The 17,606-nt window shown below is 42.6% G+C and overlaps 1 protein-coding gene across 4 annotated transcripts in view; it reads right to left on the bottom strand.

Moving 5' to 3' along the window:
* Window positions 1–16,948, bottom strand: part of popdc2 (popeye domain cAMP effector 2) — a 32,737-nt gene extending 15,789 nt beyond the window's left edge. For 2 of the 4 annotated variants that reach the window (XM_072513702.1, XM_072513701.1), the window contains exons 1-3: window positions 16,284–16,948; window positions 13,059–13,167; window positions 4,923–5,259 (exon numbers count right to left, since the gene is read on the bottom strand). In XM_072513702.1, the coding sequence (XP_072369803.1) occupies window positions 4,923–5,259; window positions 13,059–13,167; window positions 16,284–16,939 (1,102 nt within the window). In that variant the 5' untranslated portion in view covers window positions 16,940–16,948. Of the gene's footprint in view, window positions 1–4,696; window positions 5,260–13,058; window positions 13,168–16,283 lie in introns of all 4 variants that reach the window. The other 2 variants (XR_011948656.1, XM_072513700.1) reach the window with 2 other exon arrangements.
* Between the last annotated feature and the right edge of the window lie 658 nt (window positions 16,949–17,606).

Raw genomic sequence — 17,606 nt, 5'->3', positions numbered from 1 at the left:
CATGTTCTCTCTTCTCAATATTTTTTCCTACCTGCCGTAAATGGCCAGTTTTATATAGAAACTTAGCATCAAGGCCACAACTTTTCCTTGTTTCATGCCACTATAATCAGCTGACACGGACTTTGTACTTCTTGCAGAATGTGATTTTTATTCCTTCTCTCCTGAGGCTAAATGCTTGATATTGTGGTTGGGCTGAGAAGTCCCGAAACTCATTCAAACGTCAGCATCTGCACTCAATTGACATGCAACTTTTCGACTTGAACCTTCTTCCCTTTCTATTCCTTCTCCATATTGGACTAGCAACCCTGTATTGTAAACATCAAGTGCAGGTGACTTTTATTTACTGTCAAATGCAATCCCATTCGCAAAGGTCACAATAGTGTTTACCAAAGTAACCTCCATCAATTTCACCTGAGTTTCAACTATAATTAACTGAAAGGTATTATATGAATCATAAATTAATATTTTAATAAACTGTCCTACAAAAGCTCACTATTAAAATTAAAGTTAAATTTTAGGGACGTTCCATTGCTGTTTACGATGAAGTATAATTCACAATTATCTGGAGGTGTTTCCTCGAGCCTTGAAGAACTGCCCATAATTGAAGGTGCTAAAATGGCAAATAGAGAACAGAGGTCAGCCATGGAACAGCAGCAGATTTTCCATGCATTACATCAGGAACAGCTTGAGGGGAACTTGGTGGTGCAAGAAGGCAAATTTGATGTATCAGAATGAGCACAATGAAGACAAGACAAATGAAGCCCATTCCGTTATGGAAATAAGTCCACAGCAATAGCCTGCTATCAAATACAACACCAATTTTGTATTAATCTGTTATTCATATTTGGCTAATGTGTCAGTCACCAATGGTTAAATACAGAAAATGAAAAAGTCACCTTGGTGCAGTAAGGAGTGCTTATTTGCATTTACCTTGAATTAGGTTAGAGTTATATATGTACAATTTATATTGCATCTGATCCATGTTCAAGCATTGCTGTAGATACGTGAAATTTAGAAATTATTTAGTTTCCCAGAACTGTCATCTCCCACTTAAAGAAAAATTGTGCACTTAACATATTTTTAGATGCATTACAGATGTGCAAATATTGGATAGGATTAAAAATGGAACAATAACTGCATATTATGAAACTATAATAAATCTTTCCTTTCAGGAAGTTCCGGGCTGATCTTTCAGAGTAGAATATGACTACCAGTGTGGAATGTGAAGATTTTTGGCCCATTGAGCATTCCCCCAATGTTAGCAGGGACAGTTAGTATGGCAGTTTCTATAGTCTTTTCTCAATTTGCCCAATTCCTTGGGAAGCAGTTAAATACAAACTACACTTCTGAGAAAGAAATAAGATTTATACAGTGCCTTATGTTGACCTCAGCATTTTTTGGCTAACTGAGCAGTTCTGAATGCTTCTGTGGGCAAAAAATGCGAACTTCCTCCAGATAATATTGCCACGTCCTGATTATCTGGCATTATCTAAAGTGAGACTTGAGCCACATCCTTCTGACCGCTGAACATTATCCCCGACCTCCAACTAGGGGTAGGTAATTTCTGGAGCGACAAATTTAGAGCATGCATATTATGAGCTTGCAGACTCGATGGGCCAATGGCCTCCTTCTGCACTTTAGGGATTCTATGATTTTATGAAATGTTGATTTTTTTTTTACTATGTTAAAATTAATTGCAATGTATACCCATGGTGCATTAGTACCAAGTACAGTTGGAGCACCAGCAGATGATACTTGGTGATGATACTGAGGAGACCCTAATTACTTCCCCCATCTCCCCATCCCCTCCAACCTAATTTTGGTCCATTAATGTCGTGGCAAAACTCCAGGACCTGACTACATCAAACTTGCAAGAAGATTGTGTGAAGAACATATCAAAATCACACCATATGAGTTTACAGTTTTTCCATTGCATTTGTGCAGCAGACATGGAATCTGGGTCTGTATGGTTTTGTGGTACAATGCCTTTACCTACCTACAAGGCTATCCGTACACCATGTCACTATATTCTACATGTAGGAAGAAAACTAGCATATATATTCCTAATCTCAGAATCACAGAATATTTACAAGGAGGCCATTAGGCCCATCGAGTCTGCACTGGCTCTCTGATACAGCATTCTACCTAGTCCCAACCCCTGCCTTATCCCTGTAACCTTGCACATTGTTTTCGCCAGGTAACTACTCATCATTGTTCCTTTTGGCTTATTATGATGCCATACAAATGAGGGAACTACATTGTGTGACATAATTCATGGAGCAATTGATTGTTTGAGTTAAATCAGTAGAGCCAGGAGGTGTTTTTTCAATGTGTGGCTATTTCCAGGGCTTCACCAATGTTTCAGCAATTTTCCACCTATCCCTAGTTAAGGTAGGCACCTCATTGTCTCAAGCACCCAATCACAACATTGAAACTGACTTCCTGCTGTAAAGTGTATCGAGTTCAAGGGCACAAGCAACAGGAAGATGGACATTCTACTCTGCTGAACCTCTGCCAGATGAGCAGGATCAGAGGAAATTTGGTCCAGTGCTTTATACTTTCAAAACTACTGGTGAGAGACAGCCTTGTAGCAAACCTTTGCAGAAATTGGCCACTCTTTGTCTAGAACTTTACCTGAACTGGTTCAAAGGCTAACTTACCTAGTGGGCTAGACTAGAAGGTTTTATCACAAAGCAGCACTAGGGACCAGTGCTGCTCAAACAATTTTGTGACATGAGAGTTGCTGAATCCATTCCAGTTGTGTGCTAAGCATGATACACGCTTTACCTTCAGCACTCCAACACTGGGAGATAAAAATGTCCCTGCGATGGCCGTAAGGGGAATTTAAGAAAAATAGGCAACAGCAGCAGCTCATGTTTTAAGGGAAAGGATAGAGAAACCTTGCAGCAGCACTGACTGTGGAGACGGAATATCCTCTTTACTCCAATGTTAGCTGGGATAAAGGAGACTTGACAAGAAGTCACTGATACTGTTGTTGCCAGCAGTACAGTACAGAAAATCTTAGTTCAATGTGAAATGTTCAGTGACCTGATTGGTAGGAGATTGCACTGTGAGTTTGTAGTTATACAGTGCAGAGACTATTAGAGGTGTGAGCTACTCATTACTATCAATCCTTACACTGGCTAACTATCCACCATTGTTTATTTGGCTGCACTCTGCCTTTCCCAGATTCTCAATATCCCACCATCAATTCCTTCAGCAAAGCCTCCTTTCATCTACAGCCCACTTTTTTAGAGTTACTGTCGGGGTGTGAGCAATAATGACAGGTTGCCTTTATTGTTAATCCTTTGGTGCCCAGAGAAAGTGATTACAAGTCTTCTTTGTGGATCTTATGATAGTGGTGATCCTCTGATGGTGTTTGGGATAGTATCCAGAAATTCCTAACCTGTCATAATGAAGGAATAATAATATATGTCCAAGTCAGGATGATGTATAGCTTGGATGAGAACTTGGAGGTGATGATTTTTCCACTTGTTGCTTGTTTGTCTTTCTCACATGTAGAGGTCAGAGGGAATGAGGTTATCAAAAATTAATCCAAGAGTATATTTAGTCTCTTTAAAGCTAATTTTCCTTTTTTCTTTACAGGTCAAATGAAAAGGGAATAATGGGCAACTTTAAAATTAAGGCATTATGACAGTTGCCAAGGAAGTGAGCATTTACTTGCAAAGTTCTCCGTCAATGCTCACGACGGATTAACTGACACATTGACTGATAACCATTTTGATTTATGAATATCCCACTATTTGGGGCGGCACAGTGAAGCAGTGGTTAGCACTGCTGCCTCACGCACTGAGGGCCCGGGTTCATTCCCGGCACCAGGTCACTGTCCGTGTGGAGTTTGCACATTCTCCCCGTGTCTGTGTGGGTCTCATCCCCCACAAGGCAAAGATGTGTAGGCTAGGTGGATTGGCCACGCTAAATTGCCCCTTAATTGAAAAAAAATAATTGGGTGCTCTAAAAAAAATTTTTTTAATTAATAATGAATATTCCACTATTATGTGTAGGAAAAAGGAACATTTGGAGCTACATGTGTGCAAACAAGTGACATCCTGGATTTTACAGGAAAAATTATGAAATTGCTTTGGCTGGCAAACTATTCATCAGTCAGCCACTTAATGCACCATTGGGCTGCAGGTTGATTGATCCTCACATTCTATGAACTGCTGCAGACTGACACAACTGAAAGAAAATCAGCCCCACTGTCTGTAGAGTTTGTTTCTAAAAATTGTGAAAGTATTATTGCAGCTGCAATATGCAAGGTTAGTGATCAAAGAAAAGCTCATACCTGAGTAACAGCAAATGCAGCATAACATCAGAAGATAAGCTCAAACAAAAATTAGTTAGCTTGGCAGTAGGATGGAGATTCAGAATCCGGTTTTAAAAAATAATTAAATGTGTTACAAAGCTGAGGAACTTTCCTTATTAATGGGGAAAAAGCTTCATAAAACAATCATGTTTACACATAGTGAGGACGATTCTTTGTTTTGGTCCTTTGGAGGACAGAATTTCTTAAATTCCATATAATGTATCTCCATATTTAGTGGGCTAGTATTAGACACTACGAGAGCAGGAGTAACATAGTGTGTTAAAGGAAACCTATTTTTTATCTAATTTAACAATGTACCTCAATGCAAGCACAACTCCCCAACTGCACAAGGATAGCTTTTCCACTTACCACATACTGCCACTGTGGCCCAGCTGAATCAGGTAGCCAAGTTAGTTTTATTAGGTGCAGTTGTAAGCTTTGAAGCAGCAGTGTACTTACACATGAATGGACAGTGACAGGGTTTTATCACATTTACTGGACCACTATTTCATGTACTCCCTTTCACTGGTATATTCCATAAATGATCCAGTCATATCTGCAAAGTCCTCCAAAACAAGGCTGGTGGAATCCTCACCAATCAGGTCGTTGCTGTCTGGCCATGGTTTTTTAAAGGGAGACTCCTGAGGCTTAAATGAACTCTGAGGAACATGATGGGGACTCTCTGCAATCTTCTCCTTCTCAGCTTCGACGGGGGGTGCTAACACATGGTAAAGGCTGGGTAGACGGATGTCATAGCGGACCCCACCCCTGCAATAGAGCTTGTCAATAAGGGAGTAAAGTTTATCTGCAATGTCATTTCCAAGCATAACAGAGAAAAGGCGTGCAATATAATGATGTTTAGCCAAGAGCAAATATAGCTTTCTTCTCTTCCAAGTCACATAGCAACACTCTGTTTCAGCTGTCAGGGTCACCTGAAAAACAGATTGAGGTGTTCAGTAACATAAATATAACAGAAACAAATTCTCAGTATTATCAAATGAAAATAATTTGCTTGCACTCAGTCTGTAGTCAAGCACGTTATTTTAACAGAGCCAACAATTATTTATTTTCTATAGCAATATCCGCACAAATTCATGCATCTATCAGTGAGCCTTGCCAACTAATGTCCAGAAAATCAGGGGAAACATGCCCAAGATTTCCCAATATGCACTCCCAGCTAGCAAAGTTTCCTGTTGAGAATGTGCTTTCATAAAATTGGTCCTTATGTGTTCAGATTGGAAAGAGAAAGTGGCCACATACAGATTTTCTTTAGCAGATAAGATCCAATTTTTGCAAGCTTTATGTGACAAGGTAGTACCTGTACCTTAAAATGAAGTTAATTGTATCCATAGCAAAAGTACTCCAGTTAGATTATCTGGGCTAAAGCCCCAGTAGACTTTATTTACACAAATTACTAAAATAAGAAGAGAAATCGTTGGAAATACAGTCAGTGGGCAAAATTCTTTATTTGGGAGACAAAGGGTGTGATTCTCCCCTGGCAAGCACGTTTAAAATAATCTTTATTAGTGTCACAAATAGGCTTACATTTACACTGCAATTAAGTTACTGTGAAAATCCACTAGTCGCCTCACTCTGGCGCCTGTGTGCGGTACATTGAGGAAGAATTCAGAATGTCCAATTCATCTAACAAGGACGTCTTTCGAGACTTGTGGGAGGAATCCGGAGCACCCGGAGGAAACCCACACAGATACAGGGAGAACGTACAGACTCCGCACAAACAGTGACCCAAGCTGGGAATCAAACCTGGATCCCTGGGACTGTGAAGCAATAGTGCTAACCACTAAGCTACCATGCCGCTCCCCCCCCCAGCCATGTCTTTCCCGGCAACTCGCATTGAATAAGGAGCCTGAACAGGGAACGCACGGCCAAGGCTGTGCATAGCCCTGTTTTTTACATTGCGGAACTCCGATCGTCAAAACTCTCCATTGTAGTGAGAGATTGGGACGCCATCTTTAAATGGAGTCCCGATCTCCGAGGTTCCCGAAACAATCCCCGACGTCTCCCCCAGCCGAAACGCACTAGGAGAGGACATGCACCCCCCAATACCCACGCTGGGCAACACTGGCCCGATTGCCTGCACGCAAAAAATGCCAGCTTGGCACCTTGGCAGTGCCCACTTGGAACCCTGGCAGTGTCCATACTGGCTGGCAGTGCTGCCCAGGCACCTTGGCAGTGGTGGCAGAGGCCGTCAGCGCTGCCAGTCTCCCCAGGAGGAGACGGCTGGTGATCCAGAGGGGTGGGCGTCATTGGTGAGTCCTGAGAGGACAGAGAACCAGGGGGGTCCGTAAGCCGCAATGCAGGTGTCCTCTGGTTGGGATGAGCTCTGCTGATCCCCTGCTTCTTCTGCAATGGGGCAGCGCTTCTGAGGAGTACCAACAACTGGTGGGCTCCTTATTGAGCTTGGCTCTTGATGATACAGCTCGGGCATGAGGATGTCCAGAGGGATGGCATGGGTGGGCTCGCAGACTACCAGAGGCCTTCTGAGTATTTAAAGGACACAGGCAGTACTCAGCAGCCAGGAGCCTGTAAGTAGCACCAAAAGGGTGCATTTAAAAGACAGACTGCAGCAATGGCAGTCAGAGCCAGGCCACCTAGAAGCCGAGGGCGACACCCCAGGTCCATGGACTTGGCACCAAGTCACTACCCACTGGCCCCCAGCCCGGGCAGCCATCCCCAGCAAACCCAATAGTTTTCAATGGCTTTTCAGTGTTTTTTTTAGCCTCGTGCTTCCCCTCCGCAGCCATGGCGCCCAGTCCACATTTGTAAATACATGTAGTAATTCAGGCCCGTGAGACTTCTGCCTGAGAGGAGCGGAGCATTGAGGAAGGGCGGAGCATATTGTATTCAACCCGGCACATTTAAATGCAAGCAAATGCCGATTTTGCATGCTGCTGCCGGCACAGGGCGCGAGCCTCGCTGTCGCCACCTGCAAGGGACCGGAGCATAAGTGCCTGAATCGGCACCAGTGGAGGACCTCGATTTTGACTGGCTGCCCGATTCTCTGCCGATCATGGTTCGCGAGATGGAGAATTTTGCCAAGTATCTGCCAATAGATAAATGTAAGGCTAATGTTTCAGGTCGAACACCTTTAGTCAGAACTGGTTATGGATTTCTTTTTTTTAAATTTAAAGTTCCCAATTCTTTTTTTTCCAATTAAGGGGCAATTTAGCATAGCCAATCCACCTACCCTGCACATCTTTTCGGTTGTGGGGATGAGACCCATGCAGACACGGGGAGAATGTGCAAACTCTACACGGGCATGCTATTGGATTTCTAACATCTGCTTTTGCTTTATGAACATTCAAATTATGGATGATTTAAAGTAGTTTATATGTTAACCAAACCATTTCATGCCAATCGGTCCAAACGTATTGTTGAAATCAAGGAAACGTTTTGTGATCACCTGTTACCTTTTTCTTACTGTCTCAACCAAGGATGGGTTGACAGGGCTCCATGTATTGTCCATCAGAGAATCTATCTGAAGTGCCATCTTACTTGTAAATATATCTGTCAGTTTTAGTCAGTTTGTAGTATTAACAAACTTTGTAATTAGATTGGAGAGCATGGTGGACAGCCTCTGAGGATTCCAGCACAATATACTGCAGTTAAGGAGTAGGTGTTAATCCCATGATACATTATCTTCCTCACAGCTTGCAATAGGGTTTATGTTCATAGGGGTTCAGGTCTGCTAAAGGAAGTTTTTTTTTTGTTGTGACCATAAATTATTATTGGTGGAAGAAAGAATGTCCACAAAACTTTGAGATCATTGGTTAAATACTTCTAATTGGAAAAATTTACCATTTTTCTCCTAGTTCTTTATTTATCACTGTCACATGAATTGAATTAACAAATAGAATGTTTACCCCATTTATTAGTCTATCAACATTATACTAACACAACTGGCATGGTGGCACAGTGATTAGCACTGCTGCATCACAGCGCCAGAAACCTGAGTTCAATTCTGGCCTTGGGTCACTGTCTGTGTAGAGTTTGCATGTTCTCCCCGTGTGTGCGTGGGTTTCCTCCGGGTACTCAGGTTTCCTCCCACAGTCCAAAGATGTGAAGGTTAGGTGGATTGGCCATGATAAAAAAATTGCCCATTAGTGTCCGGGAATGTACAGGTTAGGTGGGGTTGCGGGATGGGTGGGAGAGTGGACCTGGATGTTGTGCTCTTTCAGACTCAATGGGCTGAATGGCCTCTTTCTGCACTGTCGAGATTCTATAGTTTCTGCCAAAAAGTCAGCTACAGCACGCTTTGCGATAACTGACCCATAGCATTATCATCCAGCCTCCAGGTTCCCCAGCCCATCATAGAGGGTGAGTGGGATGACATGCTGGAACAGTCAAAGGAGGAATTTCTTATTAAAGAGACCCTGGCGTCTGTCTGAAAGATTCAGTTGGACTTAGATTTCAAGGCTGCATGAACTTCAAGAATGGAGAGGTGACCTGGGAAGGCTGTGCCCCAGATCTCTCTCCTTCTCTCCCCCTCCTGGAGGTCATGCTGCAGGATCTGAGGAACAGGCATTAAGATGATCTTTCCCAAAGACAGGAAGAAGAGGACAATCTCCGCAACCAAGCAGATGTGCATGGAAGTGACCGAGGAAGTCGGGCAGCAGAAGTATGGTTCGATGGGCCGAAGAGCCGCTTCCTGTGCTGCAAAAACTCGATGTCTCTCTATGACTATGTCTCCAACCCGGAGGCAAAGCACTAAGAAGGTCCGCAACCTCCTCCTGCACAGCACTCCTCGGGTCAACACCAAACAACAACAACTTATACCTATATAGTGTCCTAAATAATAAATTGCTCCAAGGCACTTCACAAGAGAATTATAAACCAAAATATGACACCAAACTAGATAAGGAGATATCAGATCAGCTGAACAAAAGCTTGGTGTGAGCAGTGAGTTTGAAGAAGCCTTAAAGGAGGAAAATGAGATGGAGATGTGTAGGGAGGGAATTCCAGAGCTTAGAGCCCCGGCAACTCAAGGTGGAGCCATTGAATACTCATTAGCTGAGCGCAAATGTCTCAGGAGGTTGTGGGGCTGGAGGAGATTACAGAGATAAGGAAGGGAGGTGGAGGAGGCTCAAGCCCATGGAGGGATCTGTAAACAAGTGGCAAGGCTTTCAGGCCCCACCGCGTCAGGTTTTCCTGCAGCAGATGCCGCGATCCATTTAAATCCCTGTTGACTTCAGTGGGACAGGAAGATCCTGCCAGTGGGCGGGGCTGGAAAATCCCACCTAAGGAGTTTAACCACACTCACTCCTCTCTCTCCAGGCAACTCACATCCTCAACTGAGTAGTCAACTCATACACTCATCCTCATCCTTTGCCCTCTCGCTGCCATGTCACATAGTCACCCTCCAAAAATGTTGTCTTTCAGTTGCTATCTACAATGATAACTCTCTGCTTTTTATCCCTTCAAGGGAAGAGAGCATACAACCTTAGAGATACAGAGACTTTGGAGGGGGGGGGGGGGGGCTCCAATAGCAGATACTTTAACAGCTACTGACAATGCATGTCCATCTGACCTACTAGGAAGTAGGTCTTGTTCCAGGAGGCTGTGATGTCAGCAGCAACCTGCCATGAAAGCTCAGCTCCTGAGGCACTTATACTTAGAAATGTCGAGAGAGCTGATCATCTGTCTGTAAACTCTGTGTTGAGGTTTTGCCACTGGGAGCTGGATCTCAGTGTCAATCCCCTCTCTCCTCTGGAGTGGCTTGTGGTGAGGAGAAGGCACTGCTGGTGTTGATGCTGTTGTTCTTGTTCTTCATCAGATATGAATGCTGGAGCTGTGTAATCTACTCCCATGCCATTATGAAGGCTGGCAGCAGGGAAAAGCAGTTGAAGGTGTGTGACATGCAGAACAAGCGGAGTGGCTTCAAAGAAGTTGGCAATCGCCTTTCAGTCAATGAAAGAACCCTCTGAAAAGTCATCCTATGAGCAGTAGCCCCTCACCTGGCCATTACTACAGCTCTTCAGTTTCACTGATAAAAGATTTCCCAGCCTGTCCATTTCACTGAAGAAGCATTCGCTATTGTTATTCTCACGGTTGGCCTTGACAAGTAGCTGAAGAAATATGCCCTTTGTTTATTAAAGTAAGAATGCAGGGTTAAAGGGCAATTAATTTCCTGTTTGCATAATCTAATTAAGTTTCTGACTATTTCGAAAGTGCGTCCCACCCTCTTTCAAACTCACCTGGTTGAAACCCAGAAGAGGGCAGGATGATATTGGGATTCCAACCTGACAAAACTTTAAAAAGACTTGCACTGATATAGAATCTTTCACAACCATCAGATGCCCTCTGGATTACCAGTCTAGTAATAGAACACTACCATGCCTCATGTCATACCCTCAGAGCATTGTAAGCAGAGTTCCATGTTACATCTGACCCACATTATACCTGCCTCCTGAAAGCTTGATGATGATATCAAGTCCAAAAGAAACATTCCCCAATACAGTTATTTGTCATGTTTAAGAGCACAACATCAGTGACAAAACTTTCAATAGGATCATTGCACTTAGAAAAGTATAGTATAATTAAAACAAGTCAACATGATTTTATGAAAGGGAAACCTTATTTGGCAAATTTATTAGAGTTTTTTGAGGATGTAACTAGTAGGGTAGATAAAGGGGACCAGTAGGTGTAATATACTTTGCTTCCCAAAAAGTATTTGATATGTGTCACACAAAAGGCAAATACACAAGAAGGATTGGGAAAATATATTAGAATGATCAAGGCTTGGTTAATGGACAGGAAGAAGAGAGTAGGGATAAGTGAGACAGAATCAAGTTGATAGGTTGTGACTAGTGGAGTGTCGCAGTGATTGGTGCTAGGGCCTTGACTATTTACAATCTATATTAATGACATAGACTAAGAGGCAGAGAGTAATGTATCTGTGTTTGCTGACTCGAAACAGCTAGGTGGCAATACAAGCTGTGAGGAAGATGCAAAGAGGCTGATAAGAGATATAGACAGGTTAAATGAGCAGGCAATAAGGTAGGAGATGAAGTATATGCTAGGGAAATGTGAGGTTATTCACTTTGGCGTAAGAATAGAAAAGCAGAATATTTTAAAAAATACATTAAACTTGTAAATATTGATGTTCAGAGAGACTTGGGTGTTCTCATGCAAGGAACACAAAAGGTTAGCATGCGGGTACAGCAAGCAATGAGGAAAGCAGACAGAATGTTGGTCTTTATTGCAAGGGAATTGGAGTACAGGATAAACAAGACTTGCTGCAATTATATTGGGCCTTTGGTGAAACCACACCTGGAATGCTGTATGCAATTTGGGTCTCCATACTTAAGGAAGGATATACAATCACAAGATTGGAACATGGAATTACAGGGTTATCCGAAGATGAGAGGCTGAGTAAATTGGGTGTATATTCCCTGGAGTTTCGAAGAATATAAAATGATCTCATTAAAACGTTCAAGATTCTGAAGGGGCTTGACAGGATAGATATTTGGCTGGAGAATCCAGAACATCGGGGCACAGTTTTAGGATAAGCGGTTGATCATTTAGAAATGAGATGAGGGAAAATGTCTTCAATGAAAAGGTTGTGACTCTTTGGAATTCTCTACCCCAGAGGGACATGGATACACCATCACTGAATATATTAAAGACTGAGATAAAAAGATATTTGGTCTCTCAGGGAATCAAGGGACACAGGGAGCTGGCAAAAAAGTGGAGAGGAACCCAAAATCAGCCATGATCATATTGAATGGCAGAGCAGGCTTGATGGGCCGTTTGGTCTCCTCTTGCTCCTATTTCTTATGCTCTTATGGTCTTAATTTGACTTGTTCCTCCCTCCCATTCAAATCAAAATTCTTTGAGCTAACCGGGAGAGCTTGGCTAGATATATGCTGCAGTTAGAAGACATTGGGAGTGATTTTGCACCCCCGTTCACTGTCACCAAGAATGGCGACATAGGGCCAAAATATCACGAGAGTCGGAAAAGGAGATTCTCGCCGGTGAGATCTCATGTCCCAATTTTCCCCGCCCCTCGCCAGTGATGGGGCACCAAGGTAAGTATACCCCCTTTGGGGGGGGGGGGGGGGCTTACCTGGACACTACCTTGGCACTGCATCCTGGCACTGCTCCCTGATTCTAACATGCATTCTGACACAAAAATTGCATAAACACTATTTCCTTGATTTATGATGTCATCTGCACCATGTACTATCAATCCTTGTAATATAGAGATTAAGAACAATGTTGTCCCCTTGGATAACTTCTGAAAGCTAGTTTTTAACAGTTGTGCTCACCCTCTTAGTTGCACATGATTTTGTTTAACACAAGAAGGGATAAATATGGAAGGATTTGTGCACTCTACACAATACTTTCAGTCATATACTATTTGACCTCCATGGTGTTGCACAAAGGATTCTTCGGGTGGAACAGGATTATACAAGCGGCGTATAATGTAAGCAGACAAACATTCCTTAGTCCCAGTATTACATTTGTATATTGTGTCCTTACTTTTACATTTCCATTATAAACTCCTACTCCCTCATTTATAATGAAAACTGCCGCCTATGTAAATTTGTTATGCCCACCAATGAAAAGTTGACAGGGAGTGCAGACAGACATACGTTTTTTAAATATATTCATGAAAACAGATCATGAATTTCATTATATGGCTATAACATAGGTTATTAGCTTGGCAATTCACTTTAAGCATTAGACAAATGAAAAAATATTGAATTACTTGAAAATTGCCTTCTTCATTAGGCCGCAGAGATTCCCATTCTGGAGAGTCAAGGAACTGATAGGGAAAGATATAGTGCAGAAACTGATGATCAAGAGTAACACGAACCCTATGAAACAGATAACACGATTTTGTTTACTGTTACGGAACATATATTTTTGATATTTAGTGAAGGTAACAATTCTTTTGAAGTTTATTTCTACCCTTTCCTGATTTGAGTTACCCTGCACCGTGCAGCTTTCACAGCGAGTAGGAAGGTGTTACACTTTCACGTCTTTACCAAATCCAATCTAAATTCAGGAAATAGGAGGTATGCAACATATCAACATATTAAATTCATCTGGCTTTAGCCAGCATTGATTGGGAAGTGGAAGAGTTGGACACTACAATGCAAATCAACTCAGGAAGGCTTTAAATTTTAATCATCCAATGCATTTCTGAGTCACTTTAGATTATGATCTTAACTCGCTTCAATTGCTCATTTCTTGATGTTCCTGAGGCTGTAAAAGAATCATGGACTTAGATCAGCAAATGCTGAGGCATTGACCAAGACAGCAGAAATAACGAAGCAGGTACATGTGAATCAGAGCAACTGATTACTTTTGTGCCACATGTAACATTGCCAAGGAGCATTGCCACAAGAGCAACATTTCTAAACACAAAGCAAACTGCACCCACAAGACTGCCAGTGAGGCGAATTCGACAGTGGATGGTTTAGCCAATGATTTCCTTGCCGTTGCAGCTGAATGCACTCACAAACCTGAGCAAAACTGTACTAGCTGTCAGTTCAATAAGTGAAGCTTTATCAAGATAACTGCAAAGAGAGCGAGCAAAGAGCTATGTTGGGGTAAGCTGTGACACTGTAAATGGTATTTGAATCCTCTTTGGAGGAATCCAGACTTACTGCAAAGGTAAATTATGAGATGCACTACATTGCAAAGGTCATGTTTTCACCCTTTCACACAATGTGTCGCTGGCAAGGTCAGCAATTTGTGTGAAGTATGTCATCAGTCACCATTAAAAGGTTTGTTTTAGGCTCATGACGATAACAGATCTTCTGATATTCAACAAACCCACAAAGGTATACTCAGAATTGGAAAAGTCATTACAATGAATTGGCTACAGACCCACTGGATGATATTAGGGAACAATAACGTGGAAAACTCTACACATTGAAAATCTGAAATAAAGAAATTAAATGCTGGAACTACCCAACAGGTCAGACAATACCTTGTAAAGCAAAAGACAGATTATGACATTTTGGATGCGTAGCCTTTATCAAAATGAAGCTCGAAAGATAATCAAGCATTTTAGTAAGAAAGTAAAAGGAAATGAAGAAAAATAAAATAAATTAATAATACTTGAAATAATAGTGGTAACTTTAATCACATGCAGCTTCCTTCAGGCTCCGGTTATACCGGGCACCTATGTCTGTCCAGAAGGCTGGATTGGCTGAACTCTCAGTGGAGAAACTCATTTCCAGAGAGGTAGTGATGGGATTACTGACCTGCAAAGTGTTTGCGCTGTGGTGGTCAATTCAATGTTAAGTATGGCCTGGTGTGGCTGTGAAGCCCACTCATGGCACTCTCTGCTGCATTTGCTGCAGAGGAAGACTGCTGGCCTCTCTTATCTCTGCATCTGAGATCTTGGTTTAGATTGATGCACCTGTCACTTTCTCTTCTGCCCTCTGGGGAAATGCCCAGTTTCTACTTATAGTCCCACTTCAGTGACCTAAATGAGATTGGAAATTCATGAATTGCAGGCTGAACCTGCACTTAACCAATCTGAGTCTCTGCATGATATTGTCATCACTTTGCATTATCAGTATACCCGAGATCCGTAACTTGAACTGCCTTTATTCATCCATTAAAGGAAGAAGAGGGTAAAACTTTGTATGGTATTTGGCCAATAATTAACGTACTCTCCACACTGAGGAAAAAAGGGCAGCAAACCATGTTAGAACTGCTTAAATAATGTTTTGAAAAACATACATTCCACCAGTTTGCACATCCTCCCCGTGTGTGCGTGGGTTTCCTCCGGGTGCTCCGGTTTCCTCCCACAGTCCAAAGATGTGCAGGTTAGGTGGATTGGCCATGATAAATTGCCCTTAGTGTTCAAAATTGCCCTTAGTGTTGGGTGGGGTTACTGGGTTATGGGGATCGGGTGGAGGTGTTGACCTTGGGTAGGGTGCTCTTTCCAAGAGCCAGTGCAGTCTCGATGGGCCGAATGGCCTCCTTCTGCACTGTAAATTCTATGTTAAAAAAAACCAATGCACAAGGGGGACACTGAAATATGCAACTCTGCTGAGGATAGATATACTTCAGCAACCATTCTCAACTTTCCAGCACTATTATTAGGTTCCCAATATGTATTCTATTTAAACTCAGAACTGAATCAAAAACTGAGACATTTATGGTCAAACCAAAATAAAATCAAGTTACAGCATAAATTGTGCTTAATCTTAGCCCCCGATTCGGCACCATGCAAGATAAATGTTATTTTTCTTACAGAATAGTGCAAATCTGAGATGGCAGACGGAAATTAAATAATTCATTTGTGAACATTGACTACTGAAGCTTTTTAAAGTCAATAAATGGGTACCCCCCTCCCCCCACCAGTTATAGTAAAAGAATCGGAATACAATGTTGTCGATTAAAACACATACGTTTGTGTCATGGGGGGTGTCTATTTTAATAACAATCTTTATTAGTGTCACAAGTTTCATAGATTATCATAGAATTTACAGTGCAGAAGGAGGCCTCACATTAGAAGTTGGCTCACATTAACACTGCAATGATGTTATTGTGAAAATCCCCCAGTCGCCACATTCCGGCGCCTGTTCGGGTACACAGTGGGAGAATTCAGAACGTCCAATTCACCTAACAGCACGTCTTTCAGGATGTGGGAGGAAACCGGAGCGCCTGAAGGATACCCACGGAGACACGGGGAGGATGAACAGACTCCGCACAGACAGTGACCCAAGCCGGGAATCGAACCCGGGACCCTGGCGCTGTGAAGCAACAGTGCTACAGGTTTAACTGGAGTATTTAGCAAAACAATTGCTAAAACTGCTTAAATATTAAAGCAATGGCAAGTGAAAGCAATGTTGACTTCAGCTACGACCGACGAAGTGAGTGAAAACACCAACATTCATTCTCCCATGCCCCTGAAGATATGTGTGTGTGTTTAACGCCACACAGTTTGAAAGGGGCTCTCTCCACCTACCTGCCTGCCAGCAGCAGAGACAAGCGGTCGATAGCGGTTTTGCCCTCCACTGCATAGTTCTGGTCGCAGGCAAGACTCGTCACCTCGGCATCGCAGCACCTCACGATCTCCTTGTAGGCGGTCAGCGGCACATCCAGAGGCCGGAACAAGGCTTTGTAAAGATTAGCGAAGTCTTCCTCGAAAGTCACTTTCCTCAGCCGGTAGCCAATGTGCGCCAGTTGGAGCAAACACAGCACAAAAAGTAACAGACACCACATAAAAATATCCACCCCGCACGCATCGACCCAGCCCCAAATAGACTGAATGAAGAACCCAACGCCTAAAAGACTGAATATATAAACTAGACCAAAAAAACCACTGCCACTCATGTAGCCCAGTGTAAACATAACATTGGCCAAGTGGTAGATCGCTCCTTCACTGCCATTTTTCAAAACATTACATTCAAGATTGTCGTACAAAATAGTTTCGATTAAACTTGAGTTATCCCTTAACATTTTTGCCCCAAAGTCAAACTTGGGAGATTTACGATTTTGAGTTAATCGCACAATAGCCCAAACAGACAGAGGGAAAGCAGTGAATGCATATGTGTGTGTGCGCAAGGAGAGAGAAGAATTTGTCTTGGCAACTGAGCTAAGTTGCATAGAAAAGGTTACCATGTTTGGAGTTGAAATCCAAGGACGACTGGGCAGGAGGGAGGGAACAGATGGCACTTAACATAACTGTGACACAGTTGATAAGAGCTGCCTCCAACTTCACAATCATACGTACCTAACATAATACCGATTATTCTGTGTAAAACATAAAACTATTAGGACAATCTGTACAAAGATATATATATATCCTAAACCTCAAAATAATTCTGCTTGAGCTGCACTGCCATCCTTAACACCAAAAAATGCTTAGTTTAAAAAAAACTCTCAGACATCTACTCAAACAGAAGGGCTCCTGATCATGTTTTCTTTCCTGTAATTAAAATTGTAAAAGTTACAGTAAGCCTTTAAAAACGAGTGTGTCCGCACAGGGGTAAGTAGTTTAGTCTCTGAGTACATTGTGGGACCAACACCCACATCATCTAGGCTGACACCTCAGAGCAGTACTGAGAGTGCTGCAATGTTGGAGGTGCTGTCTTTCCATGAGACATTAAAGGTCTGCCCCCTCAGGTGGCTGCCAAGGATCCTCAAGCATATTTGAAGTCCAGCAACAGCTTTGTCCCAAATCTGACAGCTAAGAAAGACATTGGGCTGGATTCTTCGTTTGGGGGACTAAGTATTGACGCCAGCGGAGCATGTGTGGACTTCCATGACTGAAAAATCGGCATGAAAC

This window comes from Scyliorhinus torazame, chromosome 8 (assembly GCF_047496885.1).
Source record: "Scyliorhinus torazame isolate Kashiwa2021f chromosome 8, sScyTor2.1, whole genome shotgun sequence".
NCBI classification, from domain to species: Eukaryota; Metazoa; Chordata; class Chondrichthyes; order Carcharhiniformes; family Scyliorhinidae; genus Scyliorhinus; species Scyliorhinus torazame.
This window is presented reverse-complemented; position numbering and strand designations above follow the sequence as displayed.